The sequence below is a fragment of the Drosophila miranda genome, chromosome 4 (genome assembly GCF_003369915.1).
Source record: "Drosophila miranda strain MSH22 chromosome 4, D.miranda_PacBio2.1, whole genome shotgun sequence".
NCBI classification, from domain to species: Eukaryota; Metazoa; Arthropoda; class Insecta; order Diptera; family Drosophilidae; genus Drosophila; species Drosophila miranda.
Genome location: NC_046677.1, coordinates 8504615 through 8523264, shown reverse-complemented (window position 1 = coordinate 8523264; position 18650 = coordinate 8504615). Strand labels below are relative to the sequence as shown.

The 18650-nt window shown below is 47.6% G+C and overlaps 8 protein-coding genes across 11 annotated transcripts; 5 read left to right on the top strand and 3 right to left on the bottom strand.

The window, feature by feature from the left end:
• Positions 1-25: 25 nt before the first annotated feature.
• LOC108162115 lies at positions 26-2623 on the top strand. Of its 2 annotated transcripts, XM_033394242.1 has the most exons (5): positions 26-159; positions 266-386; positions 576-931; positions 995-2268; positions 2331-2623. In XM_033394242.1, the coding sequence occupies exons 2-5, from the start codon at positions 313-315 to the stop codon at positions 2565-2567; spliced, it is 1941 nt and encodes a 646-aa protein (XP_033250133.1). In that variant the 5' UTR covers positions 26-159; positions 266-312; the 3' UTR covers positions 2568-2623. The 2 variants fall into 2 exon arrangements, with proteins under 2 accessions (XP_033250133.1, XP_017152177.1); XM_017296688.2 differs by lacking the exon at positions 266-386 and having other exon boundaries at positions 28-159.
• LOC108162118 (hydroxymethylglutaryl-CoA lyase, mitochondrial) lies at positions 2580-3773 on the bottom strand. Its single transcript, XM_017296692.2, has 2 exons — positions 3644-3773; positions 2580-3583 (listed from the first exon to the last, which is right to left on the bottom strand). Exons 1-2 carry the CDS (start codon positions 3701-3703, stop codon positions 2660-2662), a joined length of 984 nt encoding a protein of 327 aa, XP_017152181.1. The 5' UTR covers positions 3704-3773; the 3' UTR covers positions 2580-2659.
• A 48-nt stretch (positions 3774-3821) lies between these two features.
• On the top strand, positions 3822-5065 carry LOC108162117 (ZZ-type zinc finger-containing protein 3). The gene has a single exon (XM_017296691.2). It carries the CDS (start codon positions 3918-3920, stop codon positions 4998-5000), a length of 1083 nt encoding a protein of 360 aa, XP_017152180.1. The 5' UTR covers positions 3822-3917; the 3' UTR covers positions 5001-5065.
• LOC108162114 (mini-chromosome maintenance complex-binding protein) lies at positions 4981-7117 on the bottom strand. Its single transcript, XM_017296686.2, has 3 exons — positions 5831-7117; positions 5521-5764; positions 4981-5462 (listed from the first exon to the last, which is right to left on the bottom strand). The coding sequence occupies exons 1-3, from the start codon at positions 7024-7026 to the stop codon at positions 5079-5081; spliced, it is 1824 nt and encodes a 607-aa protein (XP_017152175.1). The 5' UTR covers positions 7027-7117; the 3' UTR covers positions 4981-5078.
• Positions 7118-7150: 33 nt separating this feature from the next.
• Positions 7151-9356, top strand: LOC108162116 (zinc finger BED domain-containing protein 1). 3 transcript variants are annotated; one of them, XM_017296690.2, is made up of 3 exons: positions 7151-7492; positions 7558-8517; positions 8579-9356. In XM_017296690.2, exons 1-3 carry the CDS (start codon positions 7247-7249, stop codon positions 9188-9190), a joined length of 1818 nt encoding a protein of 605 aa, XP_017152179.1. In that variant the 5' UTR covers positions 7151-7246; the 3' UTR covers positions 9191-9356. The 3 variants fall into 3 exon arrangements, with proteins under 3 accessions (XP_017152179.1, XP_017152178.1, XP_033250134.1); XM_017296689.2 differs by having other exon boundaries at positions 7555-8517; XM_033394243.1 differs by having other exon boundaries at positions 7406-7492; positions 7538-8517.
• Positions 9195-13304, bottom strand: LOC108162113 (cohesin subunit SA-1). Its single transcript, XM_017296684.2, has 10 exons — positions 13131-13304; positions 12748-13063; positions 12518-12691; positions 12151-12450; positions 11662-12095; positions 10764-11599; positions 10340-10698; positions 9985-10275; positions 9373-9916; positions 9195-9309 (listed from the first exon to the last, which is right to left on the bottom strand). Exons 1-10 carry the CDS (start codon positions 13199-13201, stop codon positions 9248-9250), a joined length of 3387 nt encoding a protein of 1128 aa, XP_017152173.1. The 5' UTR covers positions 13202-13304; the 3' UTR covers positions 9195-9247.
• A 48-nt stretch (positions 13305-13352) lies between these two features.
• LOC108162119 (YEATS domain-containing protein 4) lies at positions 13353-14253 on the top strand. Its single transcript, XM_017296693.2, has 2 exons — positions 13353-13963; positions 14022-14253. Exons 1-2 carry the CDS (start codon positions 13438-13440, stop codon positions 14177-14179), a joined length of 684 nt encoding a protein of 227 aa, XP_017152182.2. The 5' UTR covers positions 13353-13437; the 3' UTR covers positions 14180-14253.
• An 825-nt stretch (positions 14254-15078) lies between these two features.
• On the top strand, positions 15079-18421 carry LOC108163461 (interference hedgehog). Its single transcript, XM_017298757.2, has 2 exons — positions 15079-15335; positions 15407-18421. The coding sequence occupies exon 2, from the start codon at positions 15416-15418 to the stop codon at positions 18125-18127; it is 2712 nt and encodes a 903-aa protein (XP_017154246.2). The 5' UTR covers positions 15079-15335; positions 15407-15415; the 3' UTR covers positions 18128-18421.
• Positions 18422-18650: the final 229 nt, after the last annotated feature.

Sequence of the window (18650 nt, the reverse complement as noted above, 5' to 3'; positions counted from 1 at the left end):
AATTTCATTCATATTCAACAAAGCAAGGCATCGATTTTAAAAATACCGACCGTCACAGAGCGTCGTTCGATAACTACTTGCGAGTACCTTTCTGAGCGGCAGCGCGTCAACGAAAACATTTAAACAGTAGCGTCTCGCTTCACTATTTGTAAATTAAAGGTATGTTAATTGTTAAGAATATAAACCAAATACGTTAAACAACTAGACGCGCTTTGAGTTTATTTGTAACGTTTGCACTGAATGCTCTCTCGATTTGTGCACTAAGGACCGGCACACGCAAGCAAACACACAAGCTGCAAAACAGGCAAAAAAATGTCTGGTCTTAACAAATTTCAAGACAGCGAGGCTTGGCGTCAGAAACTGCGTGATCACCTTCTGGCCGATCGGTAAATACCAGACTCCCCCTTACCATTGGATAGTAATAGTGTTGTTCTTATTATTTAGAAACTGAAATTATTATATTTTCGTATGTATGCATGTAAAAAGCATATCCCTTGAGAATGACATAGTAACCATAGAATTATTAGAGTAGCAATTGACATCCATCCGGTTTGTGACAAGTTTTAACTTTTCAGAGTACCTCAAAAATCTGCACAAATGGAATCTAAGGAACAGCGCTACAGCCTGGACATTGATGAGGACCTGAAGAAATTGTTGGAGGCGAGAAAGTTAAAGAAGAAGCAGCAGCAGAAGCAGGCGGAAGCTGCAACCACAATCAATATGTGTGACGACACCATGTGCGAATCCATGGCCACTGGAGATGCTTCGGAACATGGTGATGACAGTTTTGATGCCTTTGAACGCATGTGCGATAAGACGGCATCCGATCCTGATAGCACCCTGTTTCAGTACCTGCACAGTGAGAACAAAAAACATGTTCTAGCCATGGCCAAGGAGAATAGCGGCATACGTGATCTCAGCGGTGAAGACAGTGAGTAAAAAGAAAAAGAGCCTATGCCATTAGAGATCCTATAGAAATTAAACATTTTTGTAGCTGCCCAGAAGGAGATTGAGTACTTGCGTCGCATGTTGGAGCAGATCGGCTCTGAGGATTACTTGGACAACGAGAGTCCGGTCAAGGGAGTGGAATGCACACAGCTTGAGGACGTTGAGGCACCCTCACGTTTTTGGGATAGTGACCAGACACTGGCCTGCAGTGAGGACTCCAATCCAGAGCCAAGGGCGAAAAATAATGTCTCGCCCGTAAAGATGGTGGGTCTGCTGCGCCCCTCGACCATAATCGAGGCCTATGAGCAGGAATCTGATGTGTCGTCACACGTGAGTTTCCAGAGTGTTCAAACCCAGAAGACAAATGTGTCCAGCTCCTATGAAACGGCCACAGAGTCTAGTTCCATAGGTGGAACTCTTCTCAACGTCGATGACATGTTCTATGCGGCAATTAAGAAAGCCAAACCGCTCAACATGTCCAAGGAAGAAGAGCGGGAGCTGCTGGGTGATTTGCATGGCAGCTTAATAGAGCTGGCGTCTCCCTCCAAAAATGATGATGAATCGGATGATGTTGAGAATACAATAATTGAATTATTATCGTCCGACGAGGAGGAGGGCATTTCAAACGATAAAGCGCCTATTTTTGATATTAAGGAAGAGGCATTCGCGGATGAAGCAGAAGAAAACAAAGAGAACTCGATGCATTTCAATGATACAATCGAGGAAATGCAGTATATAATGCAAAAAGGATTGGAGTACATTGCTGCCGCTGCTCCAGTTCCAGTTCCAGCAACCGTAGCCAAACCCAAGAGCCCAGTTCTTCAGAAACAGAATACATTTGATATGTCACCCAAGCGTGTGCTCAAGACTGCTGCCGCCGAATTTCTGCAGCCCAATGTGCCTCTACGCGGCAGTAACAAGCCGCAAAATGTGATGCAGTCGCCGAGTAAAAGCAAAATACCACCTCGCTATGACATTAATATGCATTTGAAAAAGACTCCACACACCTTCTTAAGCACACATTCGGGCATTCCCCAGCGTCATCAGCGGCAATTGAAGCAGCCCTATGATGACATTATTAGTCCCATTCGCACATACACACACATGTCTGGTACGACACCGCTGATGAGTACTTTCCGTCAGACCAGCACAGATGTCTTTAGCACTTTGGCCATTACTGAACTGGAACAGGAGTCCCGTTTGTGTCACCGAATGCTACCTGCTGCTTCCACTTCGGCGGGAATCAGCAACGAACTGGACATCGTATCCGCATCTCGCCTACTGCCCAAAAAGGCGTACATATCTTCAGAGCTACAGCACGTAAGTTGAGAAATGGAATTGAAATCGTTGGTAGGTTCTGTAACCCCACAGACATTTGGCAGGTAATCGATGAACGCACGCCCAAACCGATGCCCAATGTGCAGCAAATTCAAAAGTATTTGAACACGGCCGTTGAGCCAAAAGTATTCCGTCATGATGGTAAAATGAAGCTGCCGAGTGATGCAACCGTATCGCATATTCCACGCCCTGCCAAACAAAGTTTGGCCGATCTGTCGCTCGCCTCCGGCGACATCTCCATGTATACCCTTCGAGATGCTCAGAAATTTTCCAGCAAATAAGCAATTTCTGAATGTTGTATCAAAAATAAATGTATTGTGTAACTATTTCTAGTAAATGCCATCGTTTGCCGTTTCTGGAGATCCAGATCTATCTACTGCTTCACTGCAGGACCCTTCCAGGCGCGATTAACCTTTGACTCGGAGGGGCGGCCCAACTCCGTGCAGATGTAGCGACCAACTTGAATGAGTTTGTCGAGATTAACGCCTGTATTAAGTCCCATTCCGTGCAACATGTAGACCACATCCTCGGTGGCTGCATTGCCAGATGCTCCCCGGGCATAGGGACAACCACCAAGGCCAGAAACAGAAGAGTCCACCACGCGTATGCCGTATTCCAGTGACACCAAGATATTGGACAGAGCCTGCCCATAGGTGTCGTGGCAATGAACAGCCAGATTCTCAGCGGGCACAGCTCGGGCTACCTCGTCCAGCATTCGACGCATGCTGCCGGGTGTTCCCACGCCAATGGTGTCGCCCAGAGAAATCTCATAGCAGCCCATCTCATAAAGAGCCTCGACTACTCTCACCACAGCACTCGGCGCAACGGCTCCCTCGTATGGGCAACCTACTATTGTAGATACATAGCCACGAACACGCACTCCATGCTTTTGGGATGCTTTCAGAACTGGCTTGAAGCGCTCGATTGCCTCGGCGGCTGTGCAATTGACATTTTTCAAGGAAAATGCATCGGAAGCTGCTCCAAAGACGGCCACCTCCTCGGCACCGGCTGCCAGCGCACTCTCGAACCCTTTGAGATTCGGTGTGAGCACCGGGTAGCTGATCCCTGGCACTTTGCGAATGCCTCGAAATACCTCTGAATTGTCTCCCATTTGGGGAACCCACTTTGAGCTCACGAAACTTGTTGCTTCAATGGTGGTCAGGCCGGTTTCGGATAGCCGATCGATCAGCTCAATTTTCGTTGCTGCTGGCAGGATCTTTGCTTCATTTTGAAGTCCATCCCGGGGACCCACCTCCACAATCCGCACCTGGTTCGATTGACTTGTAACCGCCGTGCCCTGTGAGTTATTGTAGGGTTAATATTCATATGAGATTGATCTATTTGGCAAAGCTAGTACCTTGGCAGTGAAGGAAGCCAGAGATCGGTATGCTGGGAGGAGAATTCGTGGAATTGGCATATTGCTAAAATAAAATGTTACGTATTTTCGACTTGCCCACCAGCTGTTTCTTATCAGCACGATCGATATATTTCCAACAAAAGCATCGATACTAATAATGATATATTGATATATTTATATCATCACTAATGCACATACATGTGTTGATTTTTCTGAAAATTTGTTTTCAAACTTGGCGGTTTGGTGCTTTAAAACTAATTTAGACTATATTCAAATGGAACACCTGGATGATTCTGCCCCGGATGATGAGGACGTGTTTAATTTTGAGTCTGAGCACCTGGCTCTCCGTGGCAATGAGTGCTATTCCAGCCTATTGCGCACCATTGCGGTGTTGCAAGCCCAACGCGTTCGTGTCCACCAGCAGATTGATGAGTTAGAAGCGACTAGGAAAATTTACCTGAACAATCCGCAGCTATTGTTAGACAAACTACGCAGCAACGAACCGCTGATATCGGACAACTATATAGCCATAGCGCCCTTGCCAGAGCTACCCTCATTGCCGGCCAAGGACGGAGCCGGAGTTTCCACAAATCAGATGGCTTCTTACACTCCAGAATTACCACAGTCCCCGGAAACATTGAACGACAGCAATAGCGGACGGTCGGTTAAACACCAGAACCGCCTCTGGACCAACGAGGAGCAGCGACATTTGGAGCGGCTGCTAATTCAGTATCCGCCGGAGGAGGTGGAAAGCCGACGCTTTGCGAAGATAGCCAAAGCCTTGGGGAATCGGACAACGCAGCAGGTGTTCAGCCGCATACAGAAGTACTTCCAGAAGCTACACGAAGCTGGCATGCCGGTACCAGGTCGTCTGCCCAAATATCGCCGACCAGCCCTGACCAAACCCAAGTTCAATATACGCCGATCTACGTTCTTTCCTGCCCAGAATATATCTCTGCAAATGCCCGAGGACGATATAACACTGGACGAACTGCGAGGGCAGTCTCCTGCGGGCGCTTTGTCGCCCGCATTCCCACAAGCCAAGATGGAACCCAAGGCCGAGACCGACGGCCTGGACGGCGATCTGGATAAAGAGGCCAAGCGTAAGGAGCAGCTGCGTCTGAAACTTCTCACGGCCGTACTCGAGGAGAAACAGCAAATCGAAGATGGCTACAATCCCGATCCGATGGCGCCCAAGTGCGCCGAATGTGAGGCGGCGTCTGTGACCAGGACGCACTGGCGCTGTGATAGCTGCTATTGCCATATAAATTTATGCGGCGACTGTCTGGCCGGTCAGTTGATCGAAGAACGCTTCGAGCATATGGGCCACGAAGTTGTTGTGGATCAGGACTCATAGTTTTCTTCCAATTAATACTTATTTGTAAACATTATAATAAGACAATAAAAAATGAGTAAATTCTATGTAGAAACCAAATTAATTACGCAGCTGGGCGGCTGACTTCGGCAATGCCTGTAGCCGCTGTCGCCGCTTGGCCTCGAACTCGGTCGCCAGCTGCCAAGTTTCCTTGTCCAGTGCATCTTTCCCACGGGCAATGCCCAGAAGGCGTGAAAGCACCAACAAGCCGTGCAGATCATCCGCATTGCTCTTGGCATTCGCCTTGCGCATATCCACGAAATCCTGTTGAATCATCTCGGTGTGTTCCTCGCTGACGTTAAACGGACTGATGCGTGCCATGGTCAAATACTTGCGGAACTGTTGGAGGCGCGCTGGCTGCAAGTAGTGGTGGGCCGCCTTCAGAGATTCATCCAGCAGTTCCACGGCCTTGGCATCGGCGTTAATAGGCAGCACAAAGTCGCTCTGTAAGAGAGGTATTTGATTTGAAATCCAATCGCACATGAAATGCTGTATGCTGTACCGGTAGCATACTGCGTCCTTCGCTCAGGACAAGCACAGGGATGTTCACATGGTAGTCGATCTGATAGTAATGGAAATCGCACTTTAGCTCCTGGCTGTTGATCAGGTGCGCCAAGTGCTGGATGGCATCGACGCCATTCGCCTCCAGTTTGCCCTGCTGCATGTACGTCTCGTCGAGCACCAGATGAGTGTGCGGTGCTAGCTGCAGCATGCCAGAGACCAGCTTGTTGGTCTTGTAATCCTTTCTGTTGGGCCAAGAATTGTTAATCATACATGTTCATATTCACGATCAAGGCTTATGCCTCACTCACTTGGGGGCAAAGGCAGCCGTGTTCATTGTCTCCAGAGTCATGGCCAGGTAATGGCTGGCTGGCAAAAGTAGCTCCAGTACTTGGTACAGCTTTGTTGTATACTGTGCCAGTGATTCCTTGGGCAAGTTGCATATGTTTAAGGCAAACTTTCCAATGCTCTGCATCTCGGAGCGACTGTACACCGAGGAAATCAAATGGGAAAGCAAATACTCGGCAGCCAAGTCATCGTCAAACAGGCAGAGCTTTAGAAGCATCCGTAAATCTTTGTGCACGCTGGTCTGTGATGGATCTTCGCTGGCACTAGCGTCCGCCGGCTGTTGTAGACTCTTGTCCAGCAGCGGATTGGCGTGCGGCAAATGCTGGACTGCAAAGGCATGCACACGTGGTATGAGGAAGGGCGATGGATGTGTCGCCTGCAGCTCGCTTAGGCTATCAAAACCCTCCGTATCTATGGTGGCGGCATCCAGCGAAGGATCGACTGATAGGAAACCAACAAAGTCGACCAGGGAATTCAGTTTATAGCTATCAAAGTCTTCGTACACTTTCACCATGCAGGCCATGCTGGGTCGACTGGGCAAGGGAGAATTTATCAAATACTCAGAGCCGAGCACGGCTGGAGCAGCGGCCGGTGAGTTCCCCGATGAGTCTGACTTGGTCCCCTCAACACATTTCCGTTTGAGCAAATTATCGTTATCATCTTCTACATCCATGGCTTCCTGGTCATCCAGAGTACGCTTTTTGGCATTGTTTGGCGATTGCGTTTGGCTGAGCAACTTGGGCTGGGGACTGCACTTGCCTTCGTGTTCCTTGGTCCAATCATTCAGGCCTGGCACTGAAACCACAAACAGTGTACGCCTCTCGCCATGCACATTGCTCTCGGCATTGTAGTCGATTGTTTCGCCCGTTGCCAGGTTTAAGCAATCATGGTATTGGCCGTGCTGCAGACGCTTGCTTCCGTCAGAGGATTTCACTTCATAGCGCTCCAAATAGATTTCCGGGTCCATCATGTCCTGAATCATGCCGCGGAAACGCACCAAAGTCTGATCCTTCAGTTTATGCAGCGGCGTGTAGTTTAGCAAAGGAATAGCATGCCATGCAGTTGAATCCTTAAGCAGCTCCTTCAACTCGGATGGGTCCCTTTGGCTGTAGTGGTCCAATCCGTTGGAAGTGCTTGGCATATCCATTGAACAAGGCATTATATTTTGAAAAAATTCGCAAATAACAAACAAAAACTCAGCAGCTGCTCTGCCTCTTGTGTCGATAGCGCGCCAAAAGTGGCAAGTATCGATGAATTTATAGCGATGTGGACCTGCAGTCGATGGCTCCGCAAAACAGGGCTGCAGAAGCCACACCAAAACGGATGTAGAGGCGGATGTGAACAACATCCGCAAAAAGTAGGAATTTGATACAAAAACTATGAGCAAGAAAAGCAATGTCTGGCAGTTTTTCTACAAGGCGAACGATACGGTGGCCACATGCTGTCTATGCAACAGAAATTACTCGAGAAAGGGCAGAGGCACCACCTGCCTAAGGAACCATTTGAAAAGCAAGCACCCTGTGGAGTTTCAAACACTCGCCGAAGATATCAGGTGCTTAGTGAAAAGAGAAGTAACTTATAGGTTGCCACAGCATCCTACAACGCAATTGGAACTGAAACTGCATGTGAGTATTTCAATCTGTTCCCTGAGATATTCCCTCATGATATAGTTACATTTTGAAATCAGAAGATCGCTCCAGATCCCTTGGAAATGGACAATGAAGATCAGTTGTTTGCGCGCTGTGACGAACATTTGGCGCAAATGTTTCTCAATCACTCCTTCGACTTGATAGAAGGCCCCGGATTCATAAACTTTGTGAAAGTTTTGAATTCGGGATATGTGATCAAAGCGAGGGGCTACTATGAGAATATATTGTGTCGCGATATCCACAATAGACTTCACGTTCAGGTGAAGCAGCAGGTGGATCTGTTAGGTGCTATATCGCTGAGCACCAGTCTGTGGTGGGCCAATAACGATGGCCTGCTTAGCCTCTCGTGTTTTGGTATCACGAGTGATTTCAAGGCTCAGCGATTCACGCTCAAATGCGATGCCCTTAGCTATGAGGACACCGACAGAGTGGCCTATAGTATTCAGGGTTTGATCTCAGGTTTGGATATGGAGCTTTCCAAAAAGAAGGTTCATTGCATCATCCGAGATGAGGCAACTGCTCTGGCCGGAGCACTTCCCGACTGCTCTGTCTCACGCCTGCAAATGTGTGTGAGATTCGCCTTGCAAGAGAACCAACAACTCCAGAATCTATACTCGAAATGCAAGCAAATTGTTGAGCATTTTGCGTCCTCCACGATGGCCCAGGAGCAGCTGAAATTCATCCAAGAGATTCGCCTTAAACAAGAGCCGTGCTCAATCATCGACGAAAGTCCCTTGAGATGGAACTCCATTTTCGACATGATGGGCCGTGTGCTCAAGATGAAGGACGCTCTCTCGCTGTACGCCGAGGAAAATAGTCTGGTCCAAATCTATCCAGATGAATGGCTGGACATTGATTTGTGCAAGAAAGTAATGCAGCCTTGCGAGGAGATCATCAAAATGTGGAGCGATCCTTCAACGACCGCCTCTTCGGTGATTCCGCTTGTGGCTGCCTTGAGGGATTCTCTTCGAACAGATGTCCACAATTTTGTGTCCTCAGTGGTAATCTTTCATTATAAAACAAAGCTAATAAATTACTACATATCCCAATACATTTTTACAGACCATTTGCAGCTTTGCCCGTAAACTGCTAGAAGAACTGGAAATGAAGTTCTCTCATATTACCACAGATATAAAATATCTGGTGGCCACATATTTGGATCCGCGCTACAAGCAAGCCTTCTTCAACGATCGCGAAGAGCAACTGGTGACCAACGAAGTGCTGCAGCAGCTAACCAGCATCCAAGCAAACGACGAGGGTCAGCCTTCGTTGCAAAAAGTTAAAATATCTTCTTCGCAAATTAAAAATGAATCAAGGATTGACACGATTTTGGATAATATACTGGCCTCTGGCTCTGCCCATAATCAGACAGCCGCCACATCCGTTGGCTCTCAGTCTCAGTTTAAGAACCTCCTATATCTATACAACTCCGAGCCTAAAATTGAGAGGAGCATGGATCCTTTCATTTGGTGGAAAGCAAACATCAAATACAGCCCAATGTATGGGATTGTCCGGCAGTTTCTTTCAGCTCCGGCAGCCAGTGCGTCCAACGAGGCATTGTTAGGCGAATCTGCACATTTGTATAATGATATGCAGGGGCATCTGAGTCCCGAAAGTGTATCCAAAATATTGTTCATCAAGTCCAACTCTAAGGCATCCGACAACAGAGTGTAAAAGCTGAGATTTTTTGTACTTTAATCTTAAAACTACATGAATTGTTAATGATTATTTTTAGCCCCTGTAGTCGGGATCATTATGCTCCTCCTCATCTTCTTCCTCTTCTTCATCTTCATCTAAATAAAAATGGAATTGTTTTAGTTTTTGTTGATATTAAACGAGATAATTGCCTTTCTTACCATGATCACGCCGCTTGCGTACATAAGCCCGTCGTGTGGCAACTGGCGCCGTTTGATCCGTTTCCCCATGCAGCAAAGAGTTTCGATATAAAGCCAAAGGCTGCCATTCCTCTGCACGACTCGATGGCATGCCAGGTGGTATGATCTTGTCCAGGAAACTCATAATCAACTTCTTGTCCTGCTTCAGCAGTTTGTAGTTGAATTCGTTGAGCACCTCCAGGAACAAAAGACGTGTGGGTGCCCGCACTGGATCATCGGGCTGCTTGTTGGCAGCAAAATAGATGCCACCGCGATGGATGGCCGCCACAGGATCGCGATTCTTGAGCGCATCGAAGCCGAAAGTCAGAGCAAATCGCTTGGCCAACTCTTTAAGGTCGAGAAACTCTTGTGAACTCTTTGATACTGTGCCGTCTTCGCTCTGCTCGAGGAGCGTCTTGAATACAGTGATTAAACTGAGAAGCAGGGTCATGGCAAAGTTGACTTTGTTGATCTCACGTGCTTTGCCTAGCGTAGCCTTAATTATGTCACCATAATCATTGTAGCACTGAAAGATAAACGATCTTGTTAGGCCTTCCTCTTACTATTAGAAAGGGGAGGGCGTGGATGCCTCACCTTAACATAATATTTAAATATTGTGGCTGCCCGCATTGTGGGTATGATGTTGTAGACCACCAGTTTGCAATAGCAGGCAAGGAAGTTTCGCTTCTTGTGTAATTCCTCGATGCGCGTCTCGTCCTGGACGGCATCTTGCTTCAGCGAGAAAACATAATGCTGCACAAAGTTGTCCAGTATGAGATGCTCATCCATCCGCGACTTGTACTCCAAGCTACGTATGTGCTCGATCTCGCTGCGTCCCAATTGATCGGAGAAGATGATCAGGAGATCACAGATGGATTGGTATGCCTGCAAGAAAATGGAATTTAAAATATGATTCCCGCTTGATAATTAAGCCTTGTTTTGCACGCACCGCCTCTTGTATTTGCACTGTGGGTCCAGCACGTGTTAGCTCAAAGCAGGCCGACATGAAGCTATCTAAATTGCTGCGCAGCTCAGCCACCACATCGGCCACATTGAGCGCTTCACAGTCGTTCTCCACGTAGTAGAGGCCCCAGCTAATGGAGAAGTAGCAGGCCTCAATGCAATAAGCCAGAGCTTCGTTGGGAAGGCAACGTTCGACATTTTCCTTGGACTGCGCCTCCTCAACGTCCTGAAACAGGGACTTGAACAAATCCCATGGATTGAGATTGTGCGAGGAATACAGAATGGAGAGAACCTTCAAGGCGATGGTTATATTGTAGATATCATCCTCGTTGGGGGTCTCCTCACCTAAAAATTTCACAAATTCAAATTGAAACACATAAATATCCACATAAATCAGGCTGTAGCCTTACCCTGAATCAAATTGCGCCACTCTTCGATGACATCCTTGTACTTATTGACAGCGCTCTCGATAATGTTGGAGCGGGCAATGTTGCAACGAGTGTAGGTGGCACTACCCTCGGCACAAAGGCATTCCAGGGTCTTGGCGCATGTCTCAAGCACATCCCTGCCAGTGTGCATGCTCATTACCTGATTGATTTTATCGAGCAGTGCCTGCAGATTACTCTCCTGACGATTTGTCGTATACAGATTGAGATCAAAGTACTGGGGAACGGCCAAGAGATTGGCCAACTTTTCGCTGTCCGCTTGATATTTCTCTAGCAAGGCAGGTAGCGTGACAATAAAATGCTCCGTCAGCTTGGCCTTCTCGTCCTGAATGGCCTTGAGCTCTTTGGCGGTGAATGTGAATTTACGATTACTTGCACGTCCCACTGGAACCTCGCCAGAGGCCGATTGCTTGACGCTGCTAACCATGATCTCAATGAGCGTCGACTCCTGCTTGTTGTCGAGGAGCTCCTCGTTGGGACCCGGCTCTTCTAGCAGCAGATCTGTCATACATTCCCAGTCCCTGACCATCTCATTACTGTCGATGAAGGAGTCCACCAGGTAAGCGCCATGTTCGTGCAGCTCGGATTCAATGAAAAACTGAACCAAATCTCGCACTAAAGGAGTATTTGGCAGACGTACCTTGCCTCGTTTGGTCTTAGTCTCTTCCATATCGTTGGTCAGATGAAATAATCGAACATTTAGGAACTCGGCGGCGGCCTGGGCTACGCCACGATGGGACGAATAGACCAGCTCGTACACAATCTCACAATCCTTGTCGGCCAAAATCTCTGGATGGATTCTTTACCCAATTCAAATTAATTTGTATAGAATATTGCCAAAAATATATGCATCAATACTTACTTTAATATACTGATCACCAACTTGACGGCATGGACAGACACTTCGAACTCCTTGTCCAGCGTCATGGCCACAATTCGATCCTTAAACTTCGAGGTGAAGAGTTCCAGTTTTCCCTTGAGTTCTTCTTTTTCGTACAGCGGCAGCAGCGACTGCAGACAGCGCAGACGCACCTCACCAATCTTATCGTGTAGCGTCCAGCCAATATATTTCAAGTAAGAGTCGTCCAAAAAGTTTTGCGGATAGTTCTCCATCCAGATGCCAATCTCAGCCATACAAATGGCCCGTATATCTGGCAGACTGTCCCTGTAGCGGTGCACAAACACGGACTTGAACATGTAGGTCAGCATACTCTTGATTTCATCCATGTTCTCCTCCAACTCTGATCGTTTTGTCATCAGGGAATCCAAGCGATCTGAGGCGCGACGGTCGCGTGACTAATAAGAAATGTTTATTGAAGGAATTGCATTTGATAAGTGTGAATGACTCTACCTTTACACGCTCAGCCTCAAACTGTTTGGCAGCATTATCGAAATTATTCGAAACAAGCAGAGCCACATCCACCAAGGCAGTCATTAGCTTCATGGCTGCCAATGTGGCCGTGTGCCTAAAGGCCCGCACTTGCGAATCAGACAATCCCGTGAGCAGAGAAATTACATTGTCCATCAGGAACTGATCGTAGATAATGGAGTACTGGCATTGCTTGACGAGCGTTTGCACAAAATCGCAAAAATGATTTTTGAACTTTTTCCACTGGGTTCCGGTCATGATTAAGGGATATTCACCGCTTTCCTACAAATAAAATGTTTGATTGTTAGATAGATGGGAATGTTGTGTGGCACCATGGCAAATGGATTACCTCGTCAAACTCCTCAGTCATTCGTCGAATGATTGCTGTATGATCCACTGGATATTGTATATCCTCCGATATCTTTCCCTTGCAGCCGCTGGCATTTATAAAGAATTGCATCAAAGCGACCAGCGCTGTTTCTCGATTTGTCTTGTATTGCTCTATCCATTGGTCGACAATATTCTGCAACAGAGAACGATATTATTTAAACATTTAATGAAAAAGGCATTAGCTCCTACCGCTATGGGACTCTTGGAGTGTCGCACGATATAGTACAGGCTGTTTTCGTCTGTGGTTATCTCTCTTTCGTTGTCAATCCGTTCGTGGTGTGCTCTCTCCGCGGGCTCTTTGCGTGGCCTCTCGACACGTTCCTTTCGCTCTGCGGGCGGTTTTTTGACAGCTGGTGCCTTTCGCTTTCGGGCTATTGGCGCGAAAAACTCATCCTCGTCGTCGTCGATAATTGGAGGCTTGTCCCGTACACCGCCACGAGCCCGCAATCTTGTCATACGCTTGGTGGGACTGTCTGCATCGGAAGTGCTTTCATTTAAAGCATCGCTATATTAATTAAACAAATCCGTTTTTAGGTAAACACCTGGCCAGGTGAGTTAGACATTTGTCGGACCTGTGGAGTTCCTCGTACTCTGGGGGCGGATCATCCATCCGAATGCGTTTTCCACCGCGGCGCGCCATCATTATTTGCTTAACTATTTATTTTATCGCCAGCAGGTTTCAATAGTTAATAAAAACACAATATTTTTTATATTTTCAGCCAAGTCGTCTATAACAAGAAGTGGGTGAAATGCGGGGTTGCATTGCAAAATATATCGATTGTTGGAGGCGTCTATATCGATATAAGCGGCGAGGATAAGAGGAAGAATGACAAGAAATTACCTAAATTTGTAACAAAAAATATAAATTTAATTAAAACTATGGCTGATTTCGGTGGAGACTCAGGTGGTCGGCTCAAGGGTGTCACCATTGTCAAGCCCATTGTGTATGGGAACATCGCGCGCTCCTTTGGCAAAAAGCGTGAGGAGGACGGACACACGCACCAGTGGAAGGTCTATCTGAATACCTACTTCAATGAGGACATGTCCATTTACTTGAAGAAAGTGCATTTTAAGCTGCACGAGAGCTATGCGAACCCTAATCGCATTGTGGTCAAGCCCCCATACGAAGTCACGGAAACCGGCTGGGGTGAGTTTGAGGTTGTTATTAAAATCTACTTCAATGATCAGTCGGAGCGGCCGGTGACCTGCTACCACATCCTGAAGCTCTTTCAATCGCCCGTCGTTGATGGCGAGCTGACCTCCACCACCACCATGGACACCAAGAAGGGTCTTGTATCGGAATCGTATGAGGAAATCGTCTTCCAAGAGCCCACCCAGGTCATGCAGCATTATTTAATGCTCTCGGAACAAAGCTCCAATGGACTGCTTAGCCATGACACAGACTGTAAGTTCTTTTCACTTGCCGTTTGGCCATTAGTACTAAATAGATTTGTTTATTTTAGTTGAAGAAAAGAAGACTAAAACGCTGGACAACATTTTCAATGTAAAGAAGAAAGTTAAGGGAGAGATTTTAACACTCAAGGACAAGCTGAAGCTTGCACGGGAAACCATCTCGAAATTTAAGGCGGAATTGGCTAAAGTGCAAAAGGCACCTACGTAATACCTACATCTCTATGCGACCATGTTTTGGGGAGGAATTAATTGAGAATAAATTAATATAATAAATTATATGAATCGACATATGGTGATGTTTGGAACTGCATTTCTCAACTATTGAAAAGGTGAATCTACCGGGAAATGTACGTGATTTTCAAGTTCAGGAAGTGGAGCAGATTCAGATGTTATTCGGATAAAATTGGAAGGTATAAAATTTTGGCTGAGACTCTTTAATGGCCAAAAGCTGGAGACATTCGGGCAGTCGCTAAAGGTGAATATACCGTAATTATGCGGGAATATTAAGACGACATTCAGTCCGTGGAAGGGAAAAGGGTATTATAGAATTGCGGAAATGTTTGTCATCCAAGGCTCCAATGAAGGCTAAAACTATTTAGCAGTTTATTGTCTTCTTATGGAGACCAAGAATGATCGGGATCAGAATATATATTAAACTTGTTTTAGTCAATTTAGTTAAGTGGGTTGAGTTCGTTTTTCATCGGTAGATATCGGAATCGGAATATCCGCGGTCACACTTATTTTCTTGCCACCATGTCTAGCTCACACTCCTTGCAAAATGTTATATTTTTCATAGTATTTTCTAGTCTTTTCCAGTATATGCCATTTAGCCATGTCACAGGACACATCGAACACTGGTGATCAGCATTGAATTGACCGTTTTAGCTTGAACCTTATTTTATAAACAATAAAATAAAGATGATAACTTAAAACTAACTAGTCTTGAAGGAAATTGATTGATCAATTGGATAAAATTATGATTTCAGAGCTGAGGGTCCTAGCTAGCTAGTAACATTCAAACGAATATCAAAAACGAGGAATATGATGGTAATTGAATACAAACAACTAGTCAGTATATTTCGGTATATTTCTGAGGGGCAGAACAATAAAATGCTATTGTTTATTTGACTTGTTGAGTGCATCATGTCGGTGGCTTCGAAAATCGAATGCTGAATTAAAAGACAATGATTTTATGGCTCGAATGTCTGGTCGTTAACGTATAATGTGCATAAACAGCGTACACATGAATATGGATACATACAGACCCATATAAACGAACGGTGATGCGTGATTCTCAAGAGTGAAATTTGTTAACTGCGCAAACGCAAACGCGTTTCTCAAGCCACCAAAAGATACGAAATACAGTGAGTGCCAAAGATTTGGATTAGGCTTTGGTTATATATTTTTGGGTATACCTATGCCTTACCACTTGCAGTCCCTCTCAATGTCGCCGCTGACGTCGTCGCTTCTGCTTTTTTCACTGCTGACGTCGAGCCTGGAAGCAATTCCGGTTTTACAGCCATCATTCCCTCCCTCGTCGCCATCGCCCGCGCCCTCGCCAGGCGTGCGAATTCTTCGCGCACCCGAATCAATTGTGGCGCCCCTTGGAGATGAGGTGGTGTTTGAGTGCGAGACCAGTTTGCAGCCAGAGGGTTTCGAGTGGAGCTATCGCCGCTGGCCGAATGCCGCAAATTCCAATGGATCCGTGGGAGCCAGCCGATTTAAATACCTGAAATCGGGCAATGGCAAGCTGAACGTAACCCAAGAGACGGCCATTTCCCGTCTGCGTGTCCTTGTGCGGCCAGACACGGTCGGCGAGTATCGATGTATTGGCTGGTTTGGCCCGCTCGTGGTTACCTCTACCACGGCCAGGCTGGAGTTGGCGAACACCAGCCTTAAGAGCCGGCAGGAAACTCACTTGCAATGGCGTGTGGCCCCGGGAAACTCTGTCCTTTGGTCATGCGGTCAGCAGGTGCATTCAAATCCCTCGGCCAGCTGGTCCTATTATCGAAATGGAGTGGAAATTAAGCCAGAATTGGCTGCCACCAATGGAAATTTATTTCTGACAAACGCTTCCACCGCCTCCGCGGGAAAGTACACCTGTCTGGCCACCAATCCGGCTTCTGGAGCCCGTATCGAAATTTCTAGCTCCATGGTACTGGAGGTGCTGTCCGGTCGAGGATCTCAGAATAAGGCTCCTCACCTGCTAAGCGGTCAACCAACGTCCCAGGCCGTAACCATACGAGAAGGAAGTACCCTGCTGCTGCTATGTCCCGGTGTGGGCTCACCAACGCCCACTGCCGTGTGGAGCAGTCCGGATGTGGTTGAGGCGATACACAACAAACGAACCAGAGTGCTCAACCATGGACTGGAGATATCCAATGTCCAAGGGCACGACACTGGCACCTACATTTGCTACCTGGACAATGGCGTGCGCCCAACGCTCGAGCATTTTATCAATGTGACAGTGGAGGTACCGCCGCGGATAACGCGTCCCCCGTGGGCCGATCTTACCAACGAGGGGGAACGCATGCAGCTGGAATGCGAGGCAACTGGAGTGCCAGCTCCAGAGCTCTACTGGCTGCTGAATGGCGAGAGCAGCATTAACGACACCGAGGCTGAACAGCTGCCCAATGGATACTTGGTCCTGCACAGCGTCCAGAAGCGTCATGCCGGCTATGTGCAGTGCTTTGCCCGTAACACACTGGGCGAACAGAGTGCCGGAGCGCTGCTTCAGGTGAATCCCAAGCAGATACAGAGTGAGCCCCGAGAGACTGGTAGTGGTGGGGGCTTTGGCTCCCATCGGTCAATGAAGCCCGTCAACCATGGCCAAAAGCCGACCAAGATGATCCCGCCATCGCCGCCGAATGTCACCCGACTGTCCGATGAATCGGTCATGCTCCGCTGGCATGTGCCGCGCAACGATGGCCTTCTCATACTCTTCTTCAAGGTGCAGTACCGCATGATCAGCGAGGGTAAGCGCAAGAACTGGCAGACGACCAACGATAATATACCCTATGGCAAGCCCAAATGGAACTCTGAGCTGGGCAAGAGCTTTACCGCATCGGTGACCGATTTGAAGCCCCAGCGCACCTATCGCTTCCGCATCCTGGCCGTCTACTCAAACAATGACAACAAGGAGAGCAACACTTCGGCCAAGTTCTATCTGCAACCAGGAGCCGCCCTCGAACCGATGCCGGTGCCAGAGCTGCTGGAGATCGAGGAGTACTCGGAGACGGCTGTGGTGTTGCACTGGCGCCTCGACAGCGATGCCGATGAGCATCTAATCACGGGCTACTATGCCTATTATCGTCCGTCCTCCTCGGCCGGGGAATATTACAAAGCCACCATCGAAGGTGCGCATGCGAGGAGCTTCCGAATCGCCACCTTGGAGGCCGCCACCATCTACGAATTTAAGCTGCAGTCCTTCAGTGCTGTCTCCGCCTCCGAGTTCAGCGCCCTCAAGCAAGGACGCACGCAGAGACCTAGGGCCAGCACCACGGAGGAGCCAACAATTCAAGGAACCGGCGATCGAGACACAACCACGCCCAGCCACAACGAAACATTCAGCATGAGTCCCATGCTCACGGGCACAATTGGTGGCGGGGCCTTGCTGCTCATTCTGCTGGTTAGCGCCTTCCTGTGCATGTGTCGACGTCGGAGTCCTCGGGGACGGGGCCAAACCCAGAACAAACCGCGCATGGCCGAGCTGCGTGAGGATTTTGTGCCGCTGGGCAGCTGCTCACCGAACAAACAACGCCAGCGCACGAGGCACATTCACATCACTCTGAATCCGCTTGCACAGCAGCAGCAACAGCAGCTGGACGAGAAGAACCCACCTGGCCTCGAGACTGACAACGACATGGCGTACTTTCAGCGACAACCCACTTACGAATACGACCCGGGACTCCGGCGAATGTCCTCCTCCTCGCTACGTCGCTCTCAACGCACGCTGGAACGTGCTGGCGGTGGAAATTCCGGCGGAAACAACGGCGGCAACAACAATAATCTCAACCAGTCGTCCGAGGCTGGAACGGCGGATGGTCCTTGCATGCAGAGCTCCAGCAAGCCTGGACGAGTCATCATGAAGCGGCCGCGTCTTTCCAGTCGCTCGGAGAACCTCTCCTCCGGCAGCCTGAACAGCGTGGGCGTATAATCTCGTGATCTTTTTAGTCTGTACATCCCTATAACCGATGTATCTAGCTATTCCTCTACCTCTGTTTTATCTCTGACTTCAAATGACAAAACCTTTACAGTTTGTACTTATGCGAATACGACATAGCCTTAAGGTACTTAATTAGATTAGATTTATGCATGCATGATCGTTTAAGAACTTAGCATATTGTATGTCCACCTCTCCTTAAGTCTTCCAAATTTCGATATACATAAGATCCAATTCTGTACTGATAGCTTCCTAATGATAATAAACGAATTCTTCTTTAAAATGAAACCTCTTATACAAAAAGCCCTATAATATATGTACATATTTTGTGCTAACCTCATAAATCCTATATGGCCGAAAAACGGCGGAGACTTATTTGAAAAACTCATCGGTTTCGCTTGAAACTCGTTACTCCGGTGTTATTAGGGTCAATAATTATGATAATTGGGGCTGTGTATTTGTCCGGAATAAATTAATCAATTTTCTTTAAGATTGGCTTTAAAATTCTTTAAAAGGT

What these genes read in the sequence shown, in the direction of transcription:
- LOC108162115 (XM_033394242.1), top strand. Translation starts at nt 313, where the DNA reads ATGTCTGGTCTTAACAAATTTCAAGACAGCGAGGCTTGGCGTCAGAAA. An exon ending in GATCACCTTCTGGCCGATCG is followed by an intron (nt 387 to 575) that starts GTAAATACCAGA and finishes TTAACTTTTCAG; the next exon opens with AGTACCTCAAAAATCTGCAC. An exon ending in TGATCTCAGCGGTGAAGACA is followed by an intron (nt 932 to 994) that starts GTGAGTAAAAAG and finishes ACATTTTTGTAG; the next exon opens with CTGCCCAGAAGGAGATTGAG.
- LOC108162118 (XM_017296692.2), bottom strand. Translation starts at nt 3,703, where the DNA reads ATGCCAATTCCACGAATTCTCCTCCCAGCATACCGATCTCTGGCTTCC. An exon ending in TGGCTTCCTTCACTGCCAAG is followed by an intron (nt 3,584 to 3,643) that starts GTACTAGCTTTG and finishes AATAACTCACAG; the next exon opens with GGCACGGCGGTTACAAGTCA.
- LOC108162117 (XM_017296691.2), top strand. Translation starts at nt 3,918, where the DNA reads ATGGAACACCTGGATGATTCTGCCCCGGATGATGAGGACGTGTTTAAT.
- LOC108162114 (XM_017296686.2), bottom strand. Translation starts at nt 7,026, where the DNA reads ATGCCTTGTTCAATGGATATGCCAAGCACTTCCAACGGATTGGACCAC. An exon ending in ACGGCTGCCTTTGCCCCCAA is followed by an intron (nt 5,765 to 5,830) that starts GTGAGTGAGGCA and finishes TTGGCCCAACAG; the next exon opens with AAAGGATTACAAGACCAACA. An exon ending in AAGGACGCAGTATGCTACCG is followed by an intron (nt 5,463 to 5,520) that starts GTACAGCATACA and finishes CCTCTCTTACAG; the next exon opens with AGCGACTTTGTGCTGCCTAT.
- LOC108162116 (XM_017296689.2), top strand. Translation starts at nt 7,247, where the DNA reads ATGAGCAAGAAAAGCAATGTCTGGCAGTTTTTCTACAAGGCGAACGAT. An exon ending in AATTGGAACTGAAACTGCAT is followed by an intron (nt 7,493 to 7,554) that starts GTGAGTATTTCA and finishes TTTTGAAATCAG; the next exon opens with AAGATCGCTCCAGATCCCTT. An exon ending in ACAATTTTGTGTCCTCAGTG is followed by an intron (nt 8,518 to 8,578) that starts GTAATCTTTCAT and finishes ACATTTTTACAG; the next exon opens with ACCATTTGCAGCTTTGCCCG.
- LOC108162113 (XM_017296684.2), bottom strand. Translation starts at nt 13,201, where the DNA reads ATGATGGCGCGCCGCGGTGGAAAACGCATTCGGATGGATGATCCGCCC. An exon ending in TTGGTGATCAGTATATTAAA is followed by an intron (nt 11,600 to 11,661) that starts GTAAGTATTGAT and finishes AATTGGGTAAAG; the next exon opens with AATCCATCCAGAGATTTTGG. An exon ending in TATTTAAATATTATGTTAAG is followed by an intron (nt 9,917 to 9,984) that starts GTGAGGCATCCA and finishes TTTATCTTTCAG; the next exon opens with TGCTACAATGATTATGGTGA.
- LOC108162119 (XM_017296693.2), top strand. Translation starts at nt 13,438, where the DNA reads ATGGCTGATTTCGGTGGAGACTCAGGTGGTCGGCTCAAGGGTGTCACC. An exon ending in GCTTAGCCATGACACAGACT is followed by an intron (nt 13,964 to 14,021) that starts GTAAGTTCTTTT and finishes TGTTTATTTTAG; the next exon opens with TTGAAGAAAAGAAGACTAAA.
- LOC108163461 (XM_017298757.2), top strand. Translation starts at nt 15,416, where the DNA reads ATGTCGCCGCTGACGTCGTCGCTTCTGCTTTTTTCACTGCTGACGTCG.